The sequence below is a fragment of the Rhineura floridana genome, chromosome 7, assembly GCF_030035675.1.
Source record: "Rhineura floridana isolate rRhiFlo1 chromosome 7, rRhiFlo1.hap2, whole genome shotgun sequence".
NCBI classification, from domain to species: domain Eukaryota; kingdom Metazoa; phylum Chordata; class Lepidosauria; order Squamata; family Rhineuridae; genus Rhineura; species Rhineura floridana.
The window spans coordinates 53,236,164-53,262,246 of NC_084486.1; the positions used below are offsets into that span (position 1 = coordinate 53,236,164).

Below are 26,083 nucleotides of genomic sequence, written 5' to 3' on the forward strand. Positions count from 1 at the left end.
TCTGTATGAAATGGAATGAAGGATAGGACCTAAGACACATTATTAAGGAGTTGTTGGGAATCCCTTTTTAATGGTTTCATCTTCACAGAAGAGATTCTTTAACTCCCCTGTTGGCAACCATTACCATTAATGTTTGGCATTTTCTTACGTTCAGAAGACTCTATTCTATTCCTTTTGATTCTGATTCTCTGATACAGAACTTTAAAATACCTTTCTTGCTCTTGCATTATTCGGGAAGGAACGTATTCCAAGGCTAAAAACAGGCTTTCACATAAGTATGCATATAAGCCAGGATGCAAAGATCTACTTCAGGCATGTCCATTGGGTTTTATTTTCTTTGAAAAGAAGACCTAACATTCCCACAAAGGGGCATCATTTCAGCCTTTAAGGAGAAGAGTGAGTTCAGGAGAAGGTAAGATTCTCACTAAGGTTCAAAAGACTGCTTTTCAAAATTGGGAGAGCAATCCAAAACTGGGGTGGTGGAGGATGGTATCACTGCCTAGTCCTATTGGCCTCCGCCAGACTCTGCCTGTGGCAGTTCCAAACCTGCCTTCCTGGCTAGCATGCTCAGCAGGGCTGTGGATGGGCAGTGATCCCACCACTCTGTTAAGCCCCACTGGGCAGCAGCCTGCATTAGGTTTACATCCTAAATTGCAAAGCAAACCAACAAAAAACTTGTTGATTTTTAAGATCATTTGTTGTAGTTACTTTTTATACTTCATAAGCTTCAGAAGTTCCTGCTGAATAATCAATTGCACACTCAAGATTACCATCAGAAGCCCTGTTCTGTATTGCACTGCTAGTTGAAGTACAGCACATAGCTATGGGAGACAGGACCTTCTTGGTGGTGTCACACGCTTTGTGGAACTCTTTGCTTCAAAATATCCAGCCAGTTCACTCCCACTTGGTCTACAGACACCAGACCAAGATGCTGTTATTTCAGCAGACTGTAAGTCTGGGTGTTAACTGACCCATCAATTTGATCCCGTTATTAGGTTTAATTGTGGTTTTGCTCTCTCGTTTTTGAAATATTGCTGATTGAATAAAGATTCATTATTTTTAATATGTTTCAATTGGCTTTTTATAATCAACTGTTTATTAGCTGTTTTGAGACAGATAGAAAGATGGAATGAAAATATTGCAATAAATGTACAAATGTATGTGGTGGCAGTGCTTATTCCCACTGCCCTGCCCAAATGGTGCTCTGCCCCAGCCACAATATTTTTTTTTAAACTGTCCTGGGTTTCCAAAGCTGTTTGCTGTGTAAAATGGAGAGTTGCTGTTTGAAAAATTTAAGTGAAAGCTTGCAAGTTAAATGGTACTTTGGATTTTGGACCATATTTGAAATTCATGGGAACTAATTGAAATCTAAAAAAGGGCACTTCAGTGCTGCAAATTTCAGAGTATAGGCAGTCTGCCACCTTCTGGTTTTCTTCAGGAAAGAGGAAAAATACAGGAATTTTTGTGTGTGTCACACATCATTGTGCTAAGAATGTGATCAATTCCTCAGTGTGTCTCTAATGTAGCTTGCAGGTTCAGTCCCGTTTCTGTAGTCTATTCTGTTGTTCATAATCCTAAATTTCTAAAGATAAAAGTAGGGGGCTGTTTAGCCCATCAAGCAATTTCTAGCTCTGCACAAGCTAAAGGGTAGCTTCATTGTATATTGGTTACTTGTCCTCAAGATCAAACGAAACAGAATTATACTGAAACACAGAATTGGCTTTTGAAGAGTTCTGCAAGAATGGATTGAAATGACGGGAGCATCTTCTGTTGGAATTTCCTATTTATCCCCCATTTATTTTCATTTGAAAATGTGGAATGCTTGAAGTTTGATGATGATGATGATGATGATGATAATAATAATAAAAATAAATCCTTTCTCCTAGAAGGAGCCCAGGGTGGGAAATAACAACGAGCAAGGAAATGCAAGGCAGAGCAAAACAGTGGGAGGAAAGGCAGAGTGAAGTGATGCCAGGAATGTGGGGAGAACACAGCAAGGCATGCATGGCTGTAAGACTGAGGTTCTCTGGATGCTCAAACCAAAAATAAATATTATACCCCAAAAGGCTGGCAAGGATGAGGCAAACTGATCATAAAATCACCCAGAGTCAACATCAGTGAAGAATGATTTACACAGTCACAACTGGGTGCTACAAGATAGACAAAGAGCTTGCAAGATGCTGGCTATAGGGTTGTGTGTGGGTGGTGACATAGGCACAGCTACTTTGTCATAAGAAGTGTCCCTTAAAGTGCAAGGATCTAGCTGTGCTAAGAACATTCAAAGAGTAAGGAGGCTGAAAGTGCCCCACATTGCAAAAGCCTAAGAAGACAGAAGAGTATATGCTATTTACTTTTTACATGCATATTAATATACTATTAATATATTTTAATATATTCCAATACTCACTACTATTTACATTAGAATGCACATAGTGACTCACAACAAAAAAGTTAGAAGCACAGCAAGCTGAACAATATTTTTTATTACCTGGATGAAATAATGGAAGATTTACGAGAGATGCTCTCTTTGGTCTTCGTTCTTCTTAGTGAAGGCATGGAGTCATTAGGTACCATTTTGTTAGCTAGATACTCTTCTCTCTCATCTTGTATAAGTTCATCTCTTAGCTTCTGAAATCGTACAATTTCCTCTTCATTAGGCCATCCATCCGACAAATCCAAACTGGATTTCATGAAGTCTGTCAAGTTTAACTTTTCAACAGGAGGCATTTCTATTGGAAGCAAAAAGAGGTCACTCTAGTAGACTCATCAGTGCAACCAATCATGAAGGGAAAATGACAGAACAAGACCTGGTATTCTCTCTCTTTCTCTCTCTAGATTTAAGCATAAAAAGTAATGTGACTACATTTGAAAGCCTGACTTGCTTTTCTCAGCCTCTGTTCCATTCACTATTATAGTACAATCATCTGAAGAATGAGCAGTAGGGAGGAAAAATGGAAACATTTTTTTGTGGTGGCACAGAGAACAAAACATGATAAAAAGAAAAATAATATTTTGTAGTTGTCTTCACTCTGCCACTTGGACTACACTAGAGCCTGAAGGATTTGTCTTTTATTATTTATTAAATTTATATCCCACCCTTCCTCCCAGTACCAGCCCCACCCCACCCTCATTTCCTTCATTCTATGCTTTATGATCCCAGTAAGGTCATCAATAAAAACTATGGACTCTTTGGAAAACCTATTCCTCATCCCCTTAAAAAAGAAGGATAAAGCATCAATAATCAACCTACATATCCCTAAGGTCTATTACTTCCTGCTCATTCTCTTTACACAGGGAGAGGATAAGGCTTCATTAATTCTCATTTCCTGGGTCTTGGGCCACATCCTGGCCGGCTTGCAGGACTCCTTACCATCCGCTCTTCCTGGGAGAGGTATCCAGAAACATTGCTAGGAACCTAAAGACATGGGGCCTGCAAATCTCCCACAGCCATCTCAAGACCTCTGCCCTGCAGTTCTATAAAACCTCATTCTAGATCTCTCTGTATCTTAAATGCCACATTATTACAGGCAAATGTCACACCTCCTGAAATATCTGGATGAAGAGTTACGGACCTAAAATAATAACCTGGCATTTCACCTTCTTAATGTACGATGAGACAAATTATAGCACATCCTCTTGTATCTGATGCAGTCATGGCAGCTAATTTGGTTTGATACAAGGGGGACAATACTAGCTTTACGTTTGCCCATGTTATACTTTCCCTGAGCATTCCAAGGTTATTTCTGATTATAGGACCTGTCCTATCAGCTGCACACCTTCATTGTTTTAAGCTGCAATCCTAACCCTACTTACCTGGGTAAGATCCATTAAATTCAGTAGGAGTTACTTCTGAGTAGCCATGATTAGAACTGCACTGTTAAAGCGGAAGAAGGCAGACAATATGTATATTTTATCTTAGGTTTTCTATGATGTATGACTAGTGGAAACAATGATGTTGTGTATGTTGGGGGGGGGAGGCATATTTTCCACAAGGCTCTGTGAGAAAAAGTCCTTAATGTGTAATTATGTAATCAAAGCTGGAAAATTACATACAGTGCAATCCTAGGCATGTTTCTTCAGAAGAAAGTCCCACTGTGTTCAATGGGCTTTCCCTTTGCTCCTGGCATGGTGCTGAAGTTTACAAGACAGTCTACAAAAACAGATACTATAGCACTTTGGGATTGGGGGTGCCCGTGTCTTCCAATACAGTTTTATAATTTTGAGAGAAGCAGTTGATGAGGCAGGTTTCACCTAGGCAGTTCAAACTAAGGTGATATATTGCCATAAAGGCTAATTGTTGGACCACCTTCCTTTGAATGGCAAGGAAATTGCCAGACACTCCTTCTGAAAGGGGGGGGGGGATATATTTCTTCCCTCACTTTCGTCCTCTCTGTGGAAGATGATGTTATCAAGCTGTTTGTGAAGAAGCTACAGGTTTAGACAGAGAAACTGAGAAGATACTGCTGAGTTGGGCTCGGCAAAGAAATTATAGTTCTGTCTGTTCTAGAAAGTCTTCGCAGTTGATTTTGGACTAACTGTTGGAGTGGTTTACTGCTGTGCCTCCACTTATGCTCAACCAGTATAAACCAAATAAACGCAATTATTACAACATGCCAGTAATCCTCCAGCGACCTAATTCAAAGGAAACCAAATCTGAGTATATGGTCCACACCTGAAACATCGTAGTTTGGGGTTTAACAACATTTTTGTTCTGTGTAGACAACTGTCCATAAGTACAGGGTAATTGGAGTGATCTGTGATTGTGAACCTTTATCAGCTTCACCGATTCCCACTTTTAAAATGACATTCAATATTTTAACTGTGGTTTAGTATGCAAGACTCAGTCTAGGCTAGGTTCACACATTTAGTAGAATATTGAGTTTATGGAATATATGTTCTAAGCTGCCTTGGTTATCATTTAGATTGAAAGATGAAGTATGATTATTTAAAATAAATACCATGCGAGATGGTAACACAGCCTTCATTCAGGTTTAGGGATGAATTTATGTGGCAAAATAAGGCCCACATAAGTGTTCGAATATCACTGTGGTTCTGAGAGCAGTGCTAGTCATTACGAACTGCTTTTTTCCTTTAAATGCACAGGTTCTTCTAAAGCTTCATTCAGTCACTCAGTTCAGGAAGCTATAGCAAATGAATGCAATAGAAAACTGATATTCACTCACAGAATTTAGGTCAGGATCTCACTGCCTGATGAACAGGAACACATTTGAGGCTGCAATCCTAGCCCCGTTTACCTGGGAGTAAGCCCCACTGAAATCAACTGAACTTACTTTTGAGTAGACATGGCTACGATTACTAGTTAAGAACTTGTATATGAAGAACACCATCACGGCTCACCTATACTCGAGCAAAGGCCCATAACCAAGCATCCACCAGCCCTTGATCCTCAAACTCAATGAATGTCCAGACTAATCAAGGCTATGGGGCCTGACAGGATAAATGGAAGCTTTTCTGGAAGATATAGCATGAATGGAATGGAAGTACAACAGGTCCCACCAGGGACTCCTGACTTACCAAGACAAATTTCATGGTTTGGAAAGAAGTGGAAAGATGCCATCATGTGTACAGAGACTTTTAGGATCCTGCAACTACATGCACGTTGCTTTGAGGCCCTTTCCACAGTTTCTTGCCAGACCCTAGGATGTGGCCTATCAAGTCAAGGTCCTTGTTTAAGAATGCTGACAACCAATTATCTTCAACTGGCAAATGGCTCCAGGATGTAGTAATGCAGCTTTTATGAATATAGATGAGCAAGACTGTGAGTCTATTGCTTTACTCATCCATAAGTTAAAAATGCATGTGTAGTAACTTGCCATATCCTTAATTTTACTTGCTTAATTGAAGCAATTCCAATGGAGGGTGATTAGGATTTATATTAACATGTATCAACAGATGAGATTACTTTGTACAATTAATATAATGTAAGGTAAATGCCAGAGAAAATATGTATCAGGTAAAAGGGCAACACACACAAATCCCAAAGTGACTGGGCATATTAAATGTTTAGCACCCTAGGAAAGTTTTCTGACACATCAATCTGAACTTGACATCTCGCTGCTTAATAAATGCCATCAAGCCTAGAAACATTTATGCATGGAGCATAGAATCCCCTTAAGGTTTGGTTTTCACTCCTGGGTAAAAAAGCTAGATGATTTTTATTCATTTATGGGTATTTACTCATATTCATTAATATAATACAGAGAACCTTTTAAATATAAAAGGAGTAAGAACTCACATTCTTGATGTTTCTGAAGGATTGTGGCTTCAGTCCTTAAATGCTTTACTTAGAGCATGGATGTTGAGAGCACAGATTAGGGAAAGAGCCATAACTCAGTAGTAGAGCATCTGCTTTGGATGCAGAAGGTCCCAGGCTCAATCCCTGGCATCTCCAGAAAGGGCTGGGAATGTTCTCTGTCTGAAATCCTGGACAGCCATAGCCAGTCAGTATAGGTAGTACTGAGGTAGACATATGATATGACTCAGCAGTATTAGGAAGCTTCCTATGTTTCTGTGGCCCTCCAGATGTTATGGACTGTAACTCCCATAATCCTTGAACACTGGCCATGATGGCTGAGTCTGATGGGAATTCAACAGCATTTTAAAGGGCCATGTGTTCCTCATCCCTTCTTTAGAGTTCCCTCATTGAAAATCACTGAATCCCAGCAACATTTCCAAGTAGAGATCTGCATCTTCCACATTTTTGTTTTTAGTAAGTAGCAATTTCATGCAGCTGCCTTGAAGACTGGGAAAGTGGTGCTGGAACAGGGATTAACCATATGCACCATGCTGCTTCCCTCTAAATCCTTACCAAAGCCCCTCTTAGTTTGGGACTGGGAATAACATATAGGTACCACAGTACAAAAACAGCACAAATCATATATGCATCAAAGAAGGCAATTAGACAAGATCTTCTACATATTTTAATGTATAATTTATTTTTATACAAACATGTTTTTATGGTTTCTAGACACATGGCCATAACAAGTACTAAATATATATATATAAGATTTTTAGAAATATTTACAGTAATTTCTAAAACAAATGTTACATGTGTACAAATATATTTGTATTAGGATAAATATAAATACCATCTGACTGAACAGGCTTACATTTCTATAGCAAATGGGATAACAATAAGTTTTATGAGCTTCCACAGCACACAATAAAACCTTTTTAGCCTTTTGCTTGGCAACACATTTTTCAAACCAAAGATTAACATTCTCTTCCTTCTAGCGCCTGTATCACATGTGACCCCCAACTGATTTCAAAAACTGGGTTTTTGATGACAAAACCCACAGTATAGGAGGAACAGGGTTTTTTGTTGTTTTGTCTTGTCTACAGTAGAGACACCATGCCCCAGATTTGGGGGGATGTTCTGTCGTCCCTGTATGAGTTAAGCTTTCCATTCACTTCAGTGCACAGGCTTTTTGCACTTGCAGAGCTATCCCTTGCATGGAAGTGAATGAGGAACCTCATGCTTTCAATGCATTTCAAACACAAATTATTAAGAAAAAGAATTCATTATTAGGAATTTTATTTTGATCGTTCATTTGCATGTACAGTTTGAACAGTGTTTACAGTGCACTCTTCTTATGCCAGACACTTTCATATAAATCCACTGTAAACCCAAGAGGCAACTAAACAGTGTGAAATGGTCATATAGATCTTAATATTGCTGCAATGCTGGTTTCAAACCATATTTGGAGATTCTGCAGCAATACAGTATTCTGATACATCCCATCTTAAACACTTATTTGGTGGGACATCAAGTCTTAGAACTAGGTCATTATGTTTTTAGCCATTTTTTTTCTGGAACAGGCATCTTTTTGTGCTAAGCGTTAAAAGAGTGCATCATATTTTACAATAAATATTATATACAATACACACCCCCTTATAAGGGAAACCTCTGTTCTCCTTCAAATAGGCCTTTTTTATGGCTCAGTCAAGAAAAATGATAAAAAGTATGGGTAAATATTTATAAATCAATATCTTACTTAAATGTAATTAAAAATAAGATATTTTCTCATGTTATGCATATGCTCCAACTCTGCTATTCACAGTATTGACAGCAATACTGAGAAAATGCTTCAAACATTCAGTTTGTCTATTCCAGGATTTTCCGAGTGCTTCTGGATTTAAATCGAATTAAATCTATAAATCACAAAATTAAAACATATATTATTGCATTTATGAAATCCAGACCTTTCAAGGGGGTCAAAAAGTATTTGTAATTGTAGATGTCAAACATCACTAGTTCTGATCCAGCACCACTGGCACTATATTCCTCTTTCCATCTAATGGAAGGAGGTGAGAACAGTTTTGTTTTCGGGAATATGCAGTTGGGATTTTTGTGTTTAAAAAAATAGGGAAGATGCACAGCAACCAAAGCAGGAGGATGCAACATGCTGCAACATGCAACAAAACAGAAAAAAGTAGTAACTAAACTGGTGGGGCAGTGATATTATAGCCACCATCCAACTAATGCCAGTGATATTAGCAAAAGCACAGTACACAAAACAATGTTATTGCAATAAAATTTAATTTTCTCAGAAGTTAAATACTGTGGTTTTATGACAGGGAAAATGCATTTTCCCAGGAATGGATCTGCTTAACTGGGGGGGGGGGGGGGCGCACAGGCTTTTATGGACCATGCCTAGCAAACGGGTAGCAACTGTGCAAAACAATGCAGTCTGGATATTTGATTTGCTAATTCAGCCAAAATATTTACATATGACAGAACAATTTTTTTTAAACACTGAATTGGTTCAGGTGTCACAGCCATTTTGGCTGCCGAGACCATTGTTTGGAATCATGTACCCTCTCCAACCTCATCCCCTTTCATGTTCTTATTTCTTTCCTCATTTCTAGTTTAGGACAACTATGGGGTTAACTATTGTTATCCACATACCAGAATTTGAAACTCAAAATGTGGTTTCAAGGCAAACTATGGTTTGCAGTCGAGATGGGTTGCTCTATTTCGACATCATGGCAAACTATCGTTACTACGAATCAAGAGGAAATTGAAGCATAAGAAGGAGAGAAGAAGGTGCATGAGCCTGAGGCACAACCCTGATGCTCAAGGCATAATTTGGCTGTGATATCTGAACCAGGCCGCTATATGATCTAGATTAGAGAAACTGAAATGAAGATATATACAAAAGAATTAACTTCAAAATGTTGTTGCCCTCTAACTCTAAATGTTCTACTAAACTCACTAAGGAAGCTCATCTGTTTCCACAAATCGTTGAAAGCTTTCCTACGATCTGGTGGTCGGTCACATTTTCTCTTATATTCTCTAACAATGGCCTTTGCTTCTTGTTCTAGTGGAGAAGGCAAATCTGCGAAATACAGAATTTCAAGGTACATCCACACTTTACAATTGCCTAAATAGACATGGGATAAATCTCTACAAATATACTATGAGGAATATCTTGCCCTGGGAGTAGTCTCTTCTTTTGGTGATAAATACCAGAGTCTAATGCTGTGAGTTGTGCTAAAACGTTTGTTAGTTTTCCAGATACAAATCACAAGTGTATATCCTTTTTCAAATTATAATCCAATTATATTGGAGCAATATAATTTTGTTGAAGAAATATAGATGGTTTAAGACAAGGATTAAAAGTACATTGTGTAAGCAGGTACCAAGCTGCTTCTCCCCCCCCCAGCACTTTCAATGAGTCGCCTCACTGATCTACAATAACATTCTATTTTCCTGAAGGCTAAAGAGTTATGGTGGCACCAAAAATTACCAGTTAAGGAAGATATGATCAAGTGACATCACATCACACCATTAAAAAAATTGTTCATACAATTAATGCAACACATGATGTAATTCAGAAAATATCCAATTAAAATTTGAATTACAGTCCCAGGAAATGTGGCTATTTAATGTAATGGTCTTGTAGATAGACATTTTCACCACAGAAAATCTGGGTGCGGCTTCTCCTGTACTAAAAAATGGTGGGTATGGCATAATATTGCTACTAGGCTCACTGCTAGGTACTAGGTGCTTCTGCATATTTTATGGTTGTGTAGGAAGGAGAGGCTTAGCAACTGGAATGCTTTACAATAGCGATGGGAGACTGCACTTGTCCAAATTGACCTTTCTTCATAAACTTTAACAGGAATTCTACCCAGTCCTGAATCTGTAAACATGATTTCTACAACATCTGCAAAAATGCTAATATTGGTACATTACATGTGATATCAGGCAGAAACAGAAAATTAACAAAACAATTCAAATGTTTCATGAAAATAGTCTTTATCTCCAAGTCTTGATAATCAATTTATAAACTTCTCCTTGGCAAGTAATTATTTCATGAAAGTGGGAATCAGAATACTATCATCATTCTTTTTGTTACAGGTTTTTTACAATACATTAAAAATTCAATTTAGCATCCATTATTTATTGTATTTATTTATTAGATGTATATCCTGCCCTTCCTCCCAGCAGGAGCCCAGGGCAGCATAAAATTATCGATTTTATGACGTGGACATTGATGTAATATGGGGAAGGGCTGTAACTCAATGGTAGAGCATTGGCTTTGCATGTAGATCATCTGCAAAAATGCTAATATTGGTACATTACATAAGATATCAGGCAGAAACAGAAAATTAACAAAACAATTCAAATGTTTCATGAAAGCAGCCTTTATCTCAAAGTCTTGATCATCAATTTGTTAACTTGCCCTTGGCAAGTAATTCAATCCCTGGCATCTCCATATAGGGCTGGGAAACAATTCTTCCTGAAATCATGGAGAGCCACTGCCAGTCAGTGTAGACAATACTGAGCTATATGGACCAATGGTCTGATTCAGTATAAGGCAGCTTCTTATGTTCCTACTCATATGTTAGCTTATGACTGCATGCCATAGATACACAGAGAAGGATGTCTTTCTGGACAGGAAGCCATAGATATAAATGCACTTCTAACTACACACTTGAATATGAATGTTATGAATCCATAATGCATTGCTGTCAGTGGGAGGCATATCAGATGAATATTTCTATCCAAATACTGGTATTTACATGCAATGAAAGCTGAACTGGGATGCCATCTTAGGTTTCCTTTCTGAATGCTCTTAGCATGGTCCATCAGAGGGACCAAAGTATCAGTACTGACAATTCAGAATGACACTTTCCTCACCAGTTCTTCACTATGAAACTAGTATGCTTTGTATTTCTATGTTCACCGCCCAGAGAGCTATTGCTAGTCGGGCGGTATATAAATTTAATAAATAAATAAATAAATAGGGAGGCAGGAGATAAAAGTAGAAGCTTTATGTGAAATATAATCCAATGAGAACCACTTGTTAGTATTAAAAAGTGCTGCTGAAGCCTATTTCACAGACTTAGAAGCCAAGTTGCCAATGTACACAAAGGAAGCATCAGAAGGCAGGCCACCTTCAATAGCTATAATGCCTATTCACAATAGCAGGAAATGTTAGACTAACTATCTGGCACTCTGGAAACCTGGGCTGGCACAGAGAAGATTGATGTCGAGGCAATAACACTCATAGGGGTAACTGGGGCTTCTGTATAAGAAAGGATAGCAATAGGGCAAATTAATGCATCCTCATCCTCTTTCCAATGCATACACCACAATGAATGTAAGGAGGAAACATAAGAGGAGAAACCATCTCCAGCATAATTGGACTCTAAAATGTTAACAAAATGGGCCATTCAATTTATTCTTCCTGTTCTTATTAGGACTTCAGCAGGGCCCTTTCTACAGAAAAAGATATACCAAAATTAAAGCTTTTAACCTTGTGCCATAAAATGTAAACAGTAACTTCAGGTCTAAGAAACTCTTGACCCCTAAACTATATGTAGACTGAACAGTTCCTATCTATTTATTTTTCATCTACACAATTAGGTAAACAATTTTTTTAAAAAAGTATATTAAAATTACTGTACCTGGAGAAACAGGTTCTGAATAGTCAATATTTTGATCACTCATCCTTCGAAGGAAGGATAAAATAACTGGCAGGCCCTTCTGTATCACCTCAAGAGGTGGAAACTCTAAGGGGCAATGCCTCAGATTCAAGGCTGTAAGGGAAGCTATGTTACCTGCCCAAAAAAAAAAAAAAAGGTTTAATTTGAAAATATTTTGGAACAAAGAGCACACGTCTGATTGTGGCCAGCAATTATTAACAAATACAATAACAACACACTACAACCGGTTTAGCTGGAAAAATTAAAGACTCGGATATATATAGTTTTGAAACACATCTAATTCAGAGATGGTCATTGTACCTAAGAATTAAAGCCAATAAAGTCTTTATAGTCAAGAATGTCATCCTTCACCAGCTGTCTTCTCCCTCACCAACACTACCTACACCAAGTGTATGCAACCATTTTTCTGTTGAGGGACACTTTTCCTCATGGGTAACTTATGGGGGGGGCAGTGTTGCATGCTGGTGGTAGATGGGGCCAGAGTCAAAAGTGGATGAACAATGCCACAATAGGGCAAGGCACCTATTCTCTCTCTCTCTCTCTCTCTCTCTCTCTCTCTCCCTCCTTCCCTCCCTCCCTCTCTTTCCATTTTCCCACTCCTTGCCCACACAGCCATGAAGCTCACTGGGTGACCTTGGGCCAGTCACTGTCTCTCAGCCACAGAGGAAGGCAGTGGTAAACCCCCTCTGAATATCACTTACCATGAAAACCCTATTCGTAGGGATAAGGGCTACATCTGGCCCTTGAGCTGCAAGTTCACCACCCCGACCAACACTCAGCCTCCATTGGCCCTTTTCCTTTCTGTCCCAAATCATTCTCCATTAATTTCCCCCCCAAAATATTGAAAGTAGGTAGACAAAGGGAAATCTTGAATGGTTTCTTTCTTGATTGCCTGGGAGCTAGACATTTGAAAAAGCTAAGAGCTGCATGTAGCTTCCGAAAGAGTACTTTCAGACAGCACAAAAAAAGACTTGCCCAGCCATCAAAAGACAAAAACCAAAGCTGGCACAGGCCAATTCTGTGATTTGGAAAACACTTCCCTCTTACCTTATACCAAGTGCAATCAAACTACTCTGCAATTTCCCAGAAATGAGGTTAAAATGCTTGTAATGCTGCCTTTGCATATTCTTTTAAGATGCTTTCAGATACTATGAAATGATCCAAGATCAGCACTATGTCTATCATGAGGGCAGATGGTATGGCTTAATTTTGTACTGCCTGAAAGCACGGAGCCAATTCTCTTATACAAACACATAGAACAAGTTAAATACAATGACAGTCCCAAAGACAGAATGTAGTTACTGGTGCCTCTATAGGATGAGAAACATTGTGACGATCAACTTCTACTGAGCAAAATGTGAAAATGTGTGATCTAAACATACTTTTAAAAGCTTAAGCCAAAACTGAATACACCAAAGCGACAGCGAAAGCTATGCTTTTTATCAGACAGGGTAAATCTCTTAGCAAACAAAGGATCCAGGCGACAATTCTTAAACCTGCAATTGTCTTATTGAAGAAGTATGAAAGCCCTCCCCTAGAAGTAGCTCCCAAAATGACTTTGCCTAGTCAAGCCAACAAACCAATTAAAACCTACACATGCTCCATAATGTGAGAAAGATTCTGCAAAGGGTGGAGGATAGCCTAAACATTTTCTCCTTTCTCCATTGCAGACTAAGGGAGAAACTCCATTGGCACATATGGATCTTTTGCATGCCCACGACTGTGGACACTGGGATTATACCCTCTATTCAGATTTATAGCACCACACCTTTCATACCAGGAGCAGATAAAAAGTACAATAAAACAAATTGTAAAAAAAGCTTCCTGACCCTAAGGCTCATTATCTAAAATCTTGGCATATAAAATCTCCATCAGCCATAGCTTGCTTGGTTCTGTTCATTTTTGCTGGACAAAGGGTTTTGAAATTTCAGGGCCTGCACACCCTCATCCACATTATTTGTTGCAATAAAGAGTTTTAAACTAAGACAGAACAGTCTTGTTCTTATATAGAACAGTCTTGAAAAATAAAGAAAAGCACCATTGTGCCCACAGCGGGAAGACTGCGGGAAGAAAAGACAGGTCACTAAGTGTACCCACACTAAGCTAGATGCATATTCCAGCTGGCCACAACTTTATTCATACAGCTGTTGTTATACTTTGGCATAAGGAGAACAGAGACATCATGATGTTCTGGCAACCCAACTGCTGAAGGAATACTATTCTTCACTGCTATTGGTAATCCAAGTGAGGCTGAGGACAGCAGGCAATGTGAACCACCCATGCTACTCCAAAGCCATTAACCTGGGAGTGCAGTTGGTATCCAGCGCATGATGTACTGGCACCCAAATACTTGAGGCCTCTGATTGTCCTGATGTGCGACCTATACTGTGCACAAGAGGCTACTGTAAGGACAAAATATGGAGAAACTGATTGGTTCCCAATCAGAAAGGGTGTGAGGCAGGGGTGTATTTTATCACTCTATTTATTTAATCTATACACAGAACATATCATACGGAAAGCAGGATTGGACCAAGAAGAAGGAGGTGTGAAAACTGGAGGGAGAAATATCAATAATTTAAGATATACAGATGATACCATACTACTAGCAGAAACCAGTAAAGATTTGAAACGAATGCTGATGAAAGTTAAAGAGGAAAGCGCAAAATAAATATATAAATAAATAATAATAAATAAAAGCAGGACTACAGCTGAACGTCAGAAAGACTAAAGTAATGACAACGGAAGATTTATGTAACTTTAAAGTTGACAATGAGGAAATTGAACTTGTCAAGGATTATCAATACCTTGGCACAGTCATTAACCAAAAGGGAGACAATAGTCAAGAAATCAGAAGGACTGGGGAGGGCAGCTGTGAGAGAACTAGAAAAGGTCCTCAAATGCAAAGATGTATCACTGAACACTAAAGTCAGGATCATTCAGACTATGGTATTTCTGATCTCTATGTATGGATGTGAAAGTTGGACAATGAAAAAAGTGGATAAGAGAAACATCAACTCATTTGAAATGTGGTGTTGGAGGAGAGCTTTGTGGATACCATGGACTGCGAAAAAGACAAATAATTGGGTGTTAGAACAAATTAAACCAGAACTGTCACGAGAAGCTAAAATGATGAAACTGAGGTTATCATACTTTGGACACATAATGAGAAGACATGATTCATTAGAAAAGATAATAATGCTGGGAAAAACAGAAGGGAGTAGAAAAAGATGGCCAAAGAAGAGATGGATTGATTCCATAAAGGAAGCCACAGACCTGAACTTACAAAATCTGAACAGGGTGGTTCATGACAGATGTTCTTGGAGGTTGCTGATTCATAGGGTTGCCATAAGTTGTAGTTGACTTGGAAGCACATAACAACAACAACCCTGGAGGTTTATCAGAAAGCTCTCCTCCAATTACTCCCTCCACCCTGCCAAGTACGTGCCAGGTGCTCAAGTAACTAAGGATAAAGACAGCCTGAACACCTTTTATTACCAGAGTACAGACTGTGACAGTGTAGTTTCCTTCATGATCTATGCCTGGTTGCCCCACTCTCCTGGGGGAGATAACCAACTCTTGAACTGGGAAACTGGGGATAAGGCATCCATGCCCTCTGTACCACCCATCATCCCTTCCCATCTCCATTGAGGGCAGGAATTTACTACTAGTAGAAATGTGGCATGTCTTGGTTGTATTCAACTTTATTTGTGCATTTTATTTAAAACATTTATACTCCACCTTTGCCTTATTAAAAGGTAAAGGTGGCTAACAACAAATTCAAAATATAATTTATCAGTTCAAAACATCAATTACAAAAACATTAAAAACAACCTTACAGCTACAGCAGATCAAAACCAATGCAACAACCATCTACAACCCAAAAGCTTTCTCATAAAGAAAGGTTTTAACTAACTACTGGGAGGCCATTAAGGGGGTGAGAAGTACCTCCAACAGAATGGAGCTCTAGAGCCGAGGTGCAGCCAAGAAAAGGTCCTCTGCCTGGTCCCAACCAAATATATTTCAAGGGATGGTGGAACACAGTGGAGCAGAAATGGCTGGTGCTCACTGAGACTGGTAGGGTAGAAAACAGGAGACTAATAGTAGGTGGAGCCAGAACCAATGACAGGCAGATCCAGAACTAATGACAGGCAGAGCCAACTAATTCTAGTTTGTCCTCTAGAGGGACAACACTGAGGCTAAGGAAGAGGAAGCTTACAGGCAGTATCACCCGCTGGACTGGTTGTAAGTAAGGTGGCAGGCAGGTGGGATTGGCTAAGGGCAGACTGGGGGTTGGCAGAGCACTGTCCCACTTGCTCTAATGGATCATCCTCCACAGCAAAGCAGAGCCTCTGAAGAGAATCCTGTAGACTGTCAGGGAGGAGGCAGTCCTTCAGATATCCTAGTTCTAAACCATTAAAAGTAATCACCGGCATTTGAGTTGTGCCCAGAAAAAAACAGGAAGGCAATGCAGCTGTTTTAATAAGGGATTCTAATGCTCCGTAGATATATATGTAGGAACTGTTAACAATCTAGCTGCTACATTTTGGACCAACTGTAGTTTATGAGAATATTTGAAAAGCAGTTCTATGCAACAGGGGTGGGCAGACAAACTTGCAAGATCTACTGTGTTGGGATGACCTGTGTCGGGAAAGACACAAGAGGAGTATGACTCTGTTGATTCTTCTTGATTTCTCAACAGCTTTCAATGTCACTTGACTGTGGTATCCTTCTGGAGCAACTGCTGAGATGGGTATTGGGTTGCACTCCTACTTGGATGGCTGGCTCCACAAGGTGGTTCCCAGGGAGCATTGCTCAATGCCATGGAGTCCGAAAGGGGTTATTTCTGTCTCCCGTGTTGCTTAACATTTATATTAAACTGCTGAGTGGGGTCATAACAGAGTTTTGGAATGCATTGTCATCAGTATACAGATGACACACAGCTCTTTTTCTCCTTTTCATCTTCTGCAGGTGAGGCAGTAGATATGTTGAACCAGTGCTTGGTTATGATAATGGGCTGGATGTGGGACAATTAATTGAAGCTTAATCCAGACAAGACTGAGATGCTGTTGGTGGGTGCTTCTGACTGGCTGAGAGGTGTGTGGTCTGCTTTAGATGGGGTCACACTGGCCTCAGTAGCATGGATTGCCTTCCACCAGCTTAGGCTGGTAGCCCAACTACAACACTATCTGGACAGAGATAACTTGGCTATGCTCTGGTAACCTCAAGGCTGGACGACTATGCCTTATATGAGGCTGCCTTTGAAAATGGTTCGGAAGCTTCAGGTAGTGCAAATTGCAGCTGCCTATTGATAGATTCAAGGTGAGCAGATCATATAACATCAATTCTGTTTTATTTATTTATTTAAATTGATATACAACTTGATTATAATAAACCTCTAAATGGTTTACAAAAAAATTAAAATTATTGATAGAACAGTTAAAAACAAGTAAAAACATTTTAAAACTAAATTAAAAATAGCAACAGATTAAAAAAAAACCCACATCAGTATCTATGCATCTGGATAGGCTTGCCTAAACAAAAAAGGTTTAAACAGGCGCCAAAAAGAATACAGCAAAGGTGCCTGCCTGATCTCAATACAACTACACTCGCTGCCTGTTCACTTTTCAGCTCAGTTCAAAGTGCTGGGTTTGACCTATAAAGCTCTTTATGGCTCAGGACCCCAATATTGTCTGGAACACCTTCCCTGAAAGGAACCTATTTTAGATCTTCTTCTATTTTATTTATTTATTTATTTATTTAATTCAATTTTTATACCGCCCATAGCAAAGCTCTCTGGGCGGTGTACATCAAGTAAACACTTTACATTCAATTTAAAACTACCTGGTCATCAAATCAACAATTTAAACATACAACAAAAACTAAGATTAACATAATTAAACCCATTAAATACAAGTCAAAAAATAATTAGAAAAAGATGAAAATATAACTATCTTTACAACATTAAATACAAAATACTAAAATATTAAAATACTGTGGCTGTGATGGGGATTGTTTTGTTCTGTTTTTAATGGTATAATGTATTTATATGTACATTTTTAAATGTGTTGTAACTCGCTTGGTGACCTTCAGATAACAAGTCTAATAAATAATAATACTTTGTTTTTTATTACAACCACGAGATCACTCAACCAGAGCCTGCATCAAAAGAGTACACTCAGAATTAAAGAATTCTGAGCTCAGAAATTTGTTTTGAGTACCAGAACAGAATGGCGGTGACAGTCCTTCCACACAAAAATGCACTCCTGGTTATCCCCTCCTCCCACAAACTTTTTGCATTTCAGCAGTATAATTTATAATTTGATAGCCTACTGCAAATCATCCAGAGATCTACCAGCAGATCCTGATCTACCTTCTGCCTAACCCCTGCTATACAGACAGTGCTTTGCAATAATCCAGATCTGATACATATATCACTATGGACAGTCTTACTTCCTATAATTGGTACACCTTAACTCCATAAAATCCAAAAGCAATTTTATGATTTTAATGCAACAAAGGTTGCATGCATTATCTTCAGCACTATGAAGAGGGAGAGAAAGAACTGCCAAATATTATTATGTTGGTTCCAAGACTAACATCCAGGGCTGTGGAGTTGATATGTCAAACCTTCAACTCCGACTCCTCTATTTTTCTACTGTCCGACTTCGACATCGACTCCTCTATTTTTCTACTGTCTGACTCCGACTCCTTCATAAATGGCAAATGTATATTAATGTATTAATATTAATAAATTAATATTAAAATATTAATTTTATTTCGAAGTCAGAGTCAGTACATTTCTACCGACTCCGACTCCACCCAAAATTGCTTCCGACTCCACCCAAAATTGCTTCCAACTCCGACTCCATGACTCCACAGCCCTGCTAACATCCATTATTTTATCTACAATTCTTTGTTTTCCACTGCAGTCATTACATTTGGATGAATATAGCATTTTATTTATGTACTCATCTGGTAGCAAGAAACGAATTCCATGCAAATGAATAATGGAGGAAAATGGAGCACTCTGCCCTTCCTCTGAGCCAGGGGTGGGGAACCTCTAACCCCTGGGCCAAATCACACCTACCTTCCCAACACCTGACATCATATGTGACATCAGGTGTAGGACAGGTAGAGAGACACAGTTCAATTGTCCATCTAGAAAGTAAGTCTAAACTCCCCACATATCAGCTGATGGCTGGGGAGTTCAATCCTGCTTGATTCGAGCGCATGAACTAGTTCCCCATGGGGAATTTGCTGGTGCACCCAAACCCGGCAGAAAGCAGCACTGAACTCCTTACATATCCCTGCAATCCTGGCTGCTTACTATCTGACATCAGTTTGATGACAGGTGGGTGGGACCACCCACCTGTCAAAGTTGGCCCACAGGATGGGGAAGATAAAGATCTGGCCTGCTGGCTCAAAAAGGTTCCCCATCCATGCTCTATGCCCAGCAGAGAAAGTAAGCGGAGTAGGGAAGCTCCTTCATCATACCCAGCATAGAAATCAGAAGGCTGCTGGAGGACTGATGGAATTATGTTTGTCCCGTGTCAGCCCCCCGGCAGGCTAGTAAACATTTTTGCAGGCTAATAACTTTTGTGAGCTTATTTATAAGGCTGGATGAATACAAACAACACATGCAAATATTTGCAGACAGATTGCTTTGTCTGCATTGCATCTAGATCAAGGGTAGCCAACATGGTACGCTCCAGATGTTTTGAACTTCAACTCCCATCATCCCTGATCTTTGGCCCTGCTATTTGAGGCAGATGGGAGTTGTAGTCTAAAAAATTTGGAGGGCACCACATTGGCTACCCTTATATAGATTAACAATACACTTCAGGATGAAAACCTGTATTTTTTGCAAAATATTCTTCATATTAAATTGCTGTTGGTAAACAAATATTTAAGGTAAACAGTAGGGTAAACAACAGTTTGGGGAAAACAATATGAAAAGTGCCAAGATCCTGATAGCAGTCAAAAAAATTTCTCACAGCTTTGAAAATGCTATTTTAAAAAGTCCATTCACAGCTTGACTGAACATCTTTCTTTTTTGGCCTTACTTTCTGAGATTGCATTACTTAATATTCTGTCTGAGTCTGTACTTTATTCATGACTGCATTATGCAGCATATTTGCACATAAATTCTTTCAACGAAACCAGTCTTGGAAGACAAATACTATAGATTGTTTGCCTTACTCTAAATTACCAGCAATTAAAAGCCATTAGGAAAGTTGTGAAACAAATTTCCTCTGGAGGATGGTCCTCCAGAAAACTTTAGCTTTAATAACAGTAGTCTTGCTGTTCCCAATGTCTATTACTTTCTGTGCCACTTTGTCTTCCTCTTTTCCTAGGCTCCTCTCACCCACTCATAACCACTTTACTATTTCAGTATAATTTGAAATTCCACATAAAAAATCTCTCTATACACACAAACAAACTTCCTTGGTCATATGGTAAGAAATGCTTTCTTAGGTGGATACAAGGCTGCTACTATATCATGATTTTCAAGGAATTATCTGGGTTTGAGGTGGAAGAACCCCTGATGTAGGAGGACAAAAGACATATAATTTCTTTACCTATAATATCCATGACTCTTGTACAGCAATAATTCACTAATAGGCAAAAAACCTTAAACCGCAAGAACATACCTATAGCCCACAGATATTTCTATCAAACTTTAAAAAGCAGGGAAATTGGGCAACTATAGTGAATGCACCAGGGGAGCAGGAGACCTGAACTCCTCTCTGAGATATTAGACTGCCCTACAAATTGGTCAAAATGCAAACACCATTTGGGTTGGTCTTTCACAGTCCAATCCACGTCCTGTGTAGCTTGGAAGAATTTGGTAACATGAGCCTCTGAGCATCTGGTGACTGGTGGCAATACCTGCCATCTCCAAAGATGGAAAATGACATTTTTGTATGTTTGTTGGTGTTCTTACTTTGCTTCATTCCTGTGTTACTATTGTTTCTACAGAGAATCTAATCTAGAAAATATGTGTCAATTTTATTTTTATTAATTTCAAAGCCTTTTTATTGGTCAGTGTCATATGATGGTGAAGACAGCCTTTTGTGTTTCAAATTGGACGTCATGTTCTGTTTCTATTTTGGGTGCATAAACAGTTGAATCTGAAACTGCAGTTTGATGTAAAATCAGACTGATTACAATATGTTGCTACTTGACTCTAGCTGTTGGAAAAAACAAACTTAGCCTGCCCAAGATGCATGTTTTCACCCTGCTACGTTTCAACAACTTATTTTAAGGCAAGGTGGGCACGGTCAATTAAAAACAGAGCACACCTAGCATTCTGCTTCCCACTGTTTTATCTTGTGCAAACTGAGACACTCCTGATGTCCAGTGGAGACTATTCTGCAGAATAGTCAGTGCCATTATTCTACAATTGTTTTTGCAGTTTTTTTTAGTGTAAATTTTGCAAAGTGTTGCTGTACTTCACCTATTAACAGAAATAGAAATAAAAGAAAATGATTTCCTATAGGAAACGTCACTAAAATTGCAAAGTAACTCAGACATATTTAAAATGACTATCTGAACTATGTCAACTGTCTTAATAATGTTGCTTCCTCCCTGCTATAAAACAAGATCAGCACAGCTGATCTACTATTTGGGCTGATTGCAGGTGTTGCCACCACTCACCATATCCTCACAGGCACATGTTACCAAATTCTTCCAAGCTACACAGGAAGTGGATTGGACTGTGAAAGACCAACCCAAATTGTGTTTGCATTTTGACAAATTTGTAGGGCAGTCCAATATCTCAGAGAGGTCAGGTCTCCTATTCCCCTGTGCATTCACTATCGCTGCCCAATTTCCCTGCTTTTTAAAGTTGGATAGAAATATCTGTAGGCTATAGGTACGTTCTTAAACTGCAAGGTTTTTTGCCTATTAGTGAATTTCTTTGCTTTTTAACCCAGGAGGTAAGAAAGGAGATACTGTGCAAGCTTGATGAGAATGGATTGATTATTAGCATGCTTATTGAGTTCAGTGGGATTTTCTCCCGTGCAATCATGCTTAGGATACGTGAAACTAACCACAGGAGATGGGGAGGGGAGGAGGAGGATGGAAGGAAGGAAGGGTGGAGGGGAGGAGGGCGAGGGGAGGAGAAGGACAGGTTTGATCATTTGCATGTTTATTGAGTTCAGTGGGATTTACTCCCGTGCAATCATGCTTAGGATAGGTAAAAGTGAACGTGGGGAGGGAGGGATGGCTGGAGTGGGAAAGAAAGGAGGAAGAGGGGAGGAGGAAGGCAGAGGAGAGAGAGGAAGGAGGGGAAAGTCAGGTATGATCATTTGCATGCTTATTGAGTTCAATGGGATTTACTCCTATGTAATCATGGTTAGGATAGGTAAAACTGACCATGGGGGAGGAGCAGGGGGAGGGGAGGGGAGAGGGGAGTGGTAGGAGAGGGGAAGGAGGGGACTGGAGGGGGAGGGGCAAAGGAAGGGATATGGGAGGGCAGGTTTGATCATTTGCATGCTTATTGAGTGCCCATGCAATCACGCTTAAGATAGGTAAAACTGACCATGGGGAGGGGGAGGGGATTGGAGGGGCAAGAGGGAGGGGATAGGAGGGAGGAGAAGGGAGGGTGGGTTTGATCAGTTGCATACTTTTTTAGTTCAATGGGATTTATATCTGTGCAATCATGACTGAAAATGTTAAGAGGGGGAGTGGGAGGGGAAGGAAGGGATTGGAGGGGGGAAAGGAAGAGGCAGGGGAGGGCAGGTTTGATCATTTGCATGCTTGAGTTCAATGATATTTACTCCTGACCATGGGGAGGAGGAGGGGGAGGGGGGAGGAGGGGAGGGGAGGGAAGGTGGCATGAGGGAGGGGATAGGAGGGAGGAAAAGGGAGGGTGGATTTCATCAGTTGCATACTCTTTGAGTTCAATAGGATTTATTTCTGTGCAATCATGTTTACAAATGGAAATGGACTGCCTTCAAGTCGATCCCAACTTATGGTGACCCTATGAATAGGGTTTTCATGGTAAATAGTATTCAGAGGTGGTTTTACCACTGCCTTCCTCCGAGGCTGAGAGGCAGTGACTGGCCCAAGGTCACCCAGTGAGCTTCATGGCTGTGTGGGGATTCAAAGCCTGGTCTCCCAGCTCATAGTCCAACGCTGACCTGGAGGAGGGGCTGGGAGGGGGGCGGGGAGGAGATTGGGTGGGTGGGCACTGGGCAGAGAAGGCCCTTTCCGTTCCAAAAGGAAAACATTGTGAACAGTATCATTGCTTTTCAGGGTTTCCCCCACCTTTTTATTCTACAGCAGGCACATGTAGCCCCCCACCCAAATTTAAACCAAAGCTCAAAGAATCCTGGGAAGTGTAGTTAGTGAAGGGTGCTGAGAGTTGCTAGGAGACACCCTGTTCCCCTCACAGACCTTCAATCAGAGTGGCAGACTGTTAAACCAGTCTGGCTACTGGAGCTCTCTCAGTGGAATAGGAGTCTCCTCGCAGCACCCTTCACAAACTACACTTCCCAGGATTCTCTGGGGGAAGCCATGTCTGTCTCACGTGAAATCAAATCTGGTGTGGGTGTGGCCCCATGATTAGGCAAGCCCAGCAGCTGTGAGTCTCGCTTGTAGAACATTGACAGTTGGTTCCTACTGAGCATGCCCGACATTATCATTTGGTTCAATGCAAGATTTCTTAAAGTAATTAAAAATCAGCCAGGCATTTTTTGAAAGGAAAAATCTTTTTGATTTATAAGACTTTTGTGTAATATATGTCTGAGACTATTTTTTCTGATCTACTTTTTTTTGACGAATCTGCTCATTCCTTCTGCTACTAGTTATTTGGACGCTGTGAACTAAAGCTGTTTTTGCACTTCTGGGCATATAAGAGATAAAGGCTGTCTAGAGTGTGACGTCAGTTGGTTTGAAAGATTAACTCCTTTGTAACTGGATAAAGAAATAAACTGCTCTTTGCTTGGGACATTGAAAATTGAAGGAGTTTTGTTCCTTTGGCTTTAAGAATGACAATTAAGAAGATCATGGATGTACAAGAAGGGACTTTATCTTTAGACATGTTTCAGAAAATAATGAATGGGATTAAGTCAATAAAACAAGAACTGAGAAATAATAGTCAAGCGTTGAGAATTGAATTTGACGAAATGAGACAGGAGCTGAAAGAAATTCAGGATTCTATGAGAAAGGAGAATAAAGATAGATCTGGAAAACAAAAAAAGGATGAAAGAGAAATTAAAGGCAAGGTTCAAACTATGGAGATTGGATTAAATATGGACATGGAAAAAGATTTGGATTTCCTGGCTGTGATGGATCCTGGAGACAAATATTACGGTTTGGAACTCAGCGCTGTCCCTGAAGGAATTGAAGAGACTGGAGATAAAGATATTATCGGTTCAAAAAAATTCCTGGACTGGAAGGATTTGATGGAACTTGAAATGGAGAAAGTTAACAGATTTAATCCCTGTTTTGTGTCAATGGAAAAATCTTCAAGAGATGTGCTAGTGTATCATGTAAAAAAGAGGAACAGAGATGCGGCTTTGCAACAATACTTTAGTGATACGTTCGGAATTGATGGCAAGAAAATATCTGTGATAAAGGAAATTCCTATCAGACTCTTATTATATGACTATGACAGCAAGATTATTGGGTGCGTAAAGATGGAAGATGGAACCAATATGGATAATGGAAGAAGAGTGATTTGAAATTACTGGACTTAGTAGACTTGATGAGTTGGATTAATTGACATGTTTATCTAGAAAAAAAAATTGATGGACATATATCTCAAGGATTGGAAACTTCTCTTTGACTTTTTGTGGAAGAATAAAATGATATGATGTTAATGAGATTTGAAACCAATTAAGATAACCGCTGGAGGAAGGTGATTTTATAATCTATTAAGAGACAGGCTTGTTATATATTATAGAGTTATAGCTGAACTATGACAAATCGGAAGTCAATATTTTTATATTTTTTTTTCTTTTCTTGTTGTGTTAGTTATTGATTTTTGTTTTTTCTTTTTGTATTGTTTTGGTTTTGAAAATTTGAATAAAAATTAATTGAAAAAAAAAATCAGCCAGGCATTTTTTAAACCTTTAAACTGCAGAAGATGAAGGTCAGAATATGGGGCAAAGTCAGTAACAGGATTACAGGTACTCTGTGCACATGGCTGATTTTTAATGAATTTCAACAGATTATGAGAACTCTGACAGAAAAAAGTCCAAAAGGGCTCTGGGTTTTTCCTCTCTCTCTCTTTAGACTTTGAACTCTCGATTCTTTCTGATTGTTTTGTGTATTGCCATGAAAATTGAGAGGGTTGTTAAGCAAGCGTTTCTGAATTCAGGACTATAAGTTTTATAAGGTTTTGTTTTGAAATGAGCTTATGGGAAGCATCAGAATAGCAGGGGGGTATTTTCAATTTAACATTGCGGAATGTGAAAAATCCACACTGGCTATAGTATACAGCCACTTTCATGGCTGTATGATGTAAGATATTCCTTAATGAACAATAAATGAAGTGTCCGCATTACAGTGTGCTGAAATACCACGTGACAGACTTTGGATGATGAGAGACTATATTTGAGTAACCAATTGTTACAAGCAGGGGGAGAGGCTTAAACTTTCAAATATATTTCAACAGTTGACCCATTTGGGGACTATCCATATTTTCTTACAGAACCCAGCATATGGCTGGCTTTCAAGAATTTGGACATTATAGAATAGATGACTGTCTATAATATACATATGTGTTTTAAGCTGTTCCAGCATGGAGTTAATGTTGTACTGGCATGGACCAGGACCTGCGGGGATTCCAGACTGAAAGTTTGTTTTTAAAACATTTACAGAGCAATGCAACCCACCCACCTTTATGCTGGGCTGGGGGAGGTGGTGGATCACATGGGTGCTCAGCTCTGCCAGCTAAGCTGGCCCCAAGCATCACTCCAGCAGTGCAGCATTCCCTCCTCCACATTTGCAGGTATGCTGTTGGCAGGATACTCACCAATGGCAGCCAGTGGAAGGGGAACATTCCAGAGTTGGGGTGGGGCAGAGCTTGCCTGGGATGCACTGCATCCCAAGTCTGTCTCATGATGGTATCAGATTTGGATCGGACCCAATTGTCCTG

At 39.6% G+C, this 26,083-nt stretch overlaps 1 protein-coding gene across 4 annotated transcripts in view; it reads right to left on the reverse strand.

Moving 5' to 3' along the window:
• Positions 1-26,083, reverse strand: part of LRRC27 (leucine rich repeat containing 27) — an 87,422-nt gene that overhangs the window by 44,460 nt on the left and 16,879 nt on the right. For 2 of the 4 annotated variants that reach the window (XM_061635634.1, XM_061635635.1), the window contains exons 5-6: positions 11,938-12,090; positions 2,489-2,729 (exon numbers count right to left, since the gene is read on the reverse strand). In XM_061635634.1, coding sequence (XP_061491618.1) covers positions 2,489-2,729; positions 11,938-12,090 — 394 coding nt within the window. Of the gene's footprint in view, positions 1-2,488; positions 2,730-9,236; positions 9,360-11,937; positions 12,091-26,083 lie in introns of all 4 variants that reach the window. The other 2 variants (XM_061635638.1, XM_061635637.1) reach the window with 2 other exon arrangements.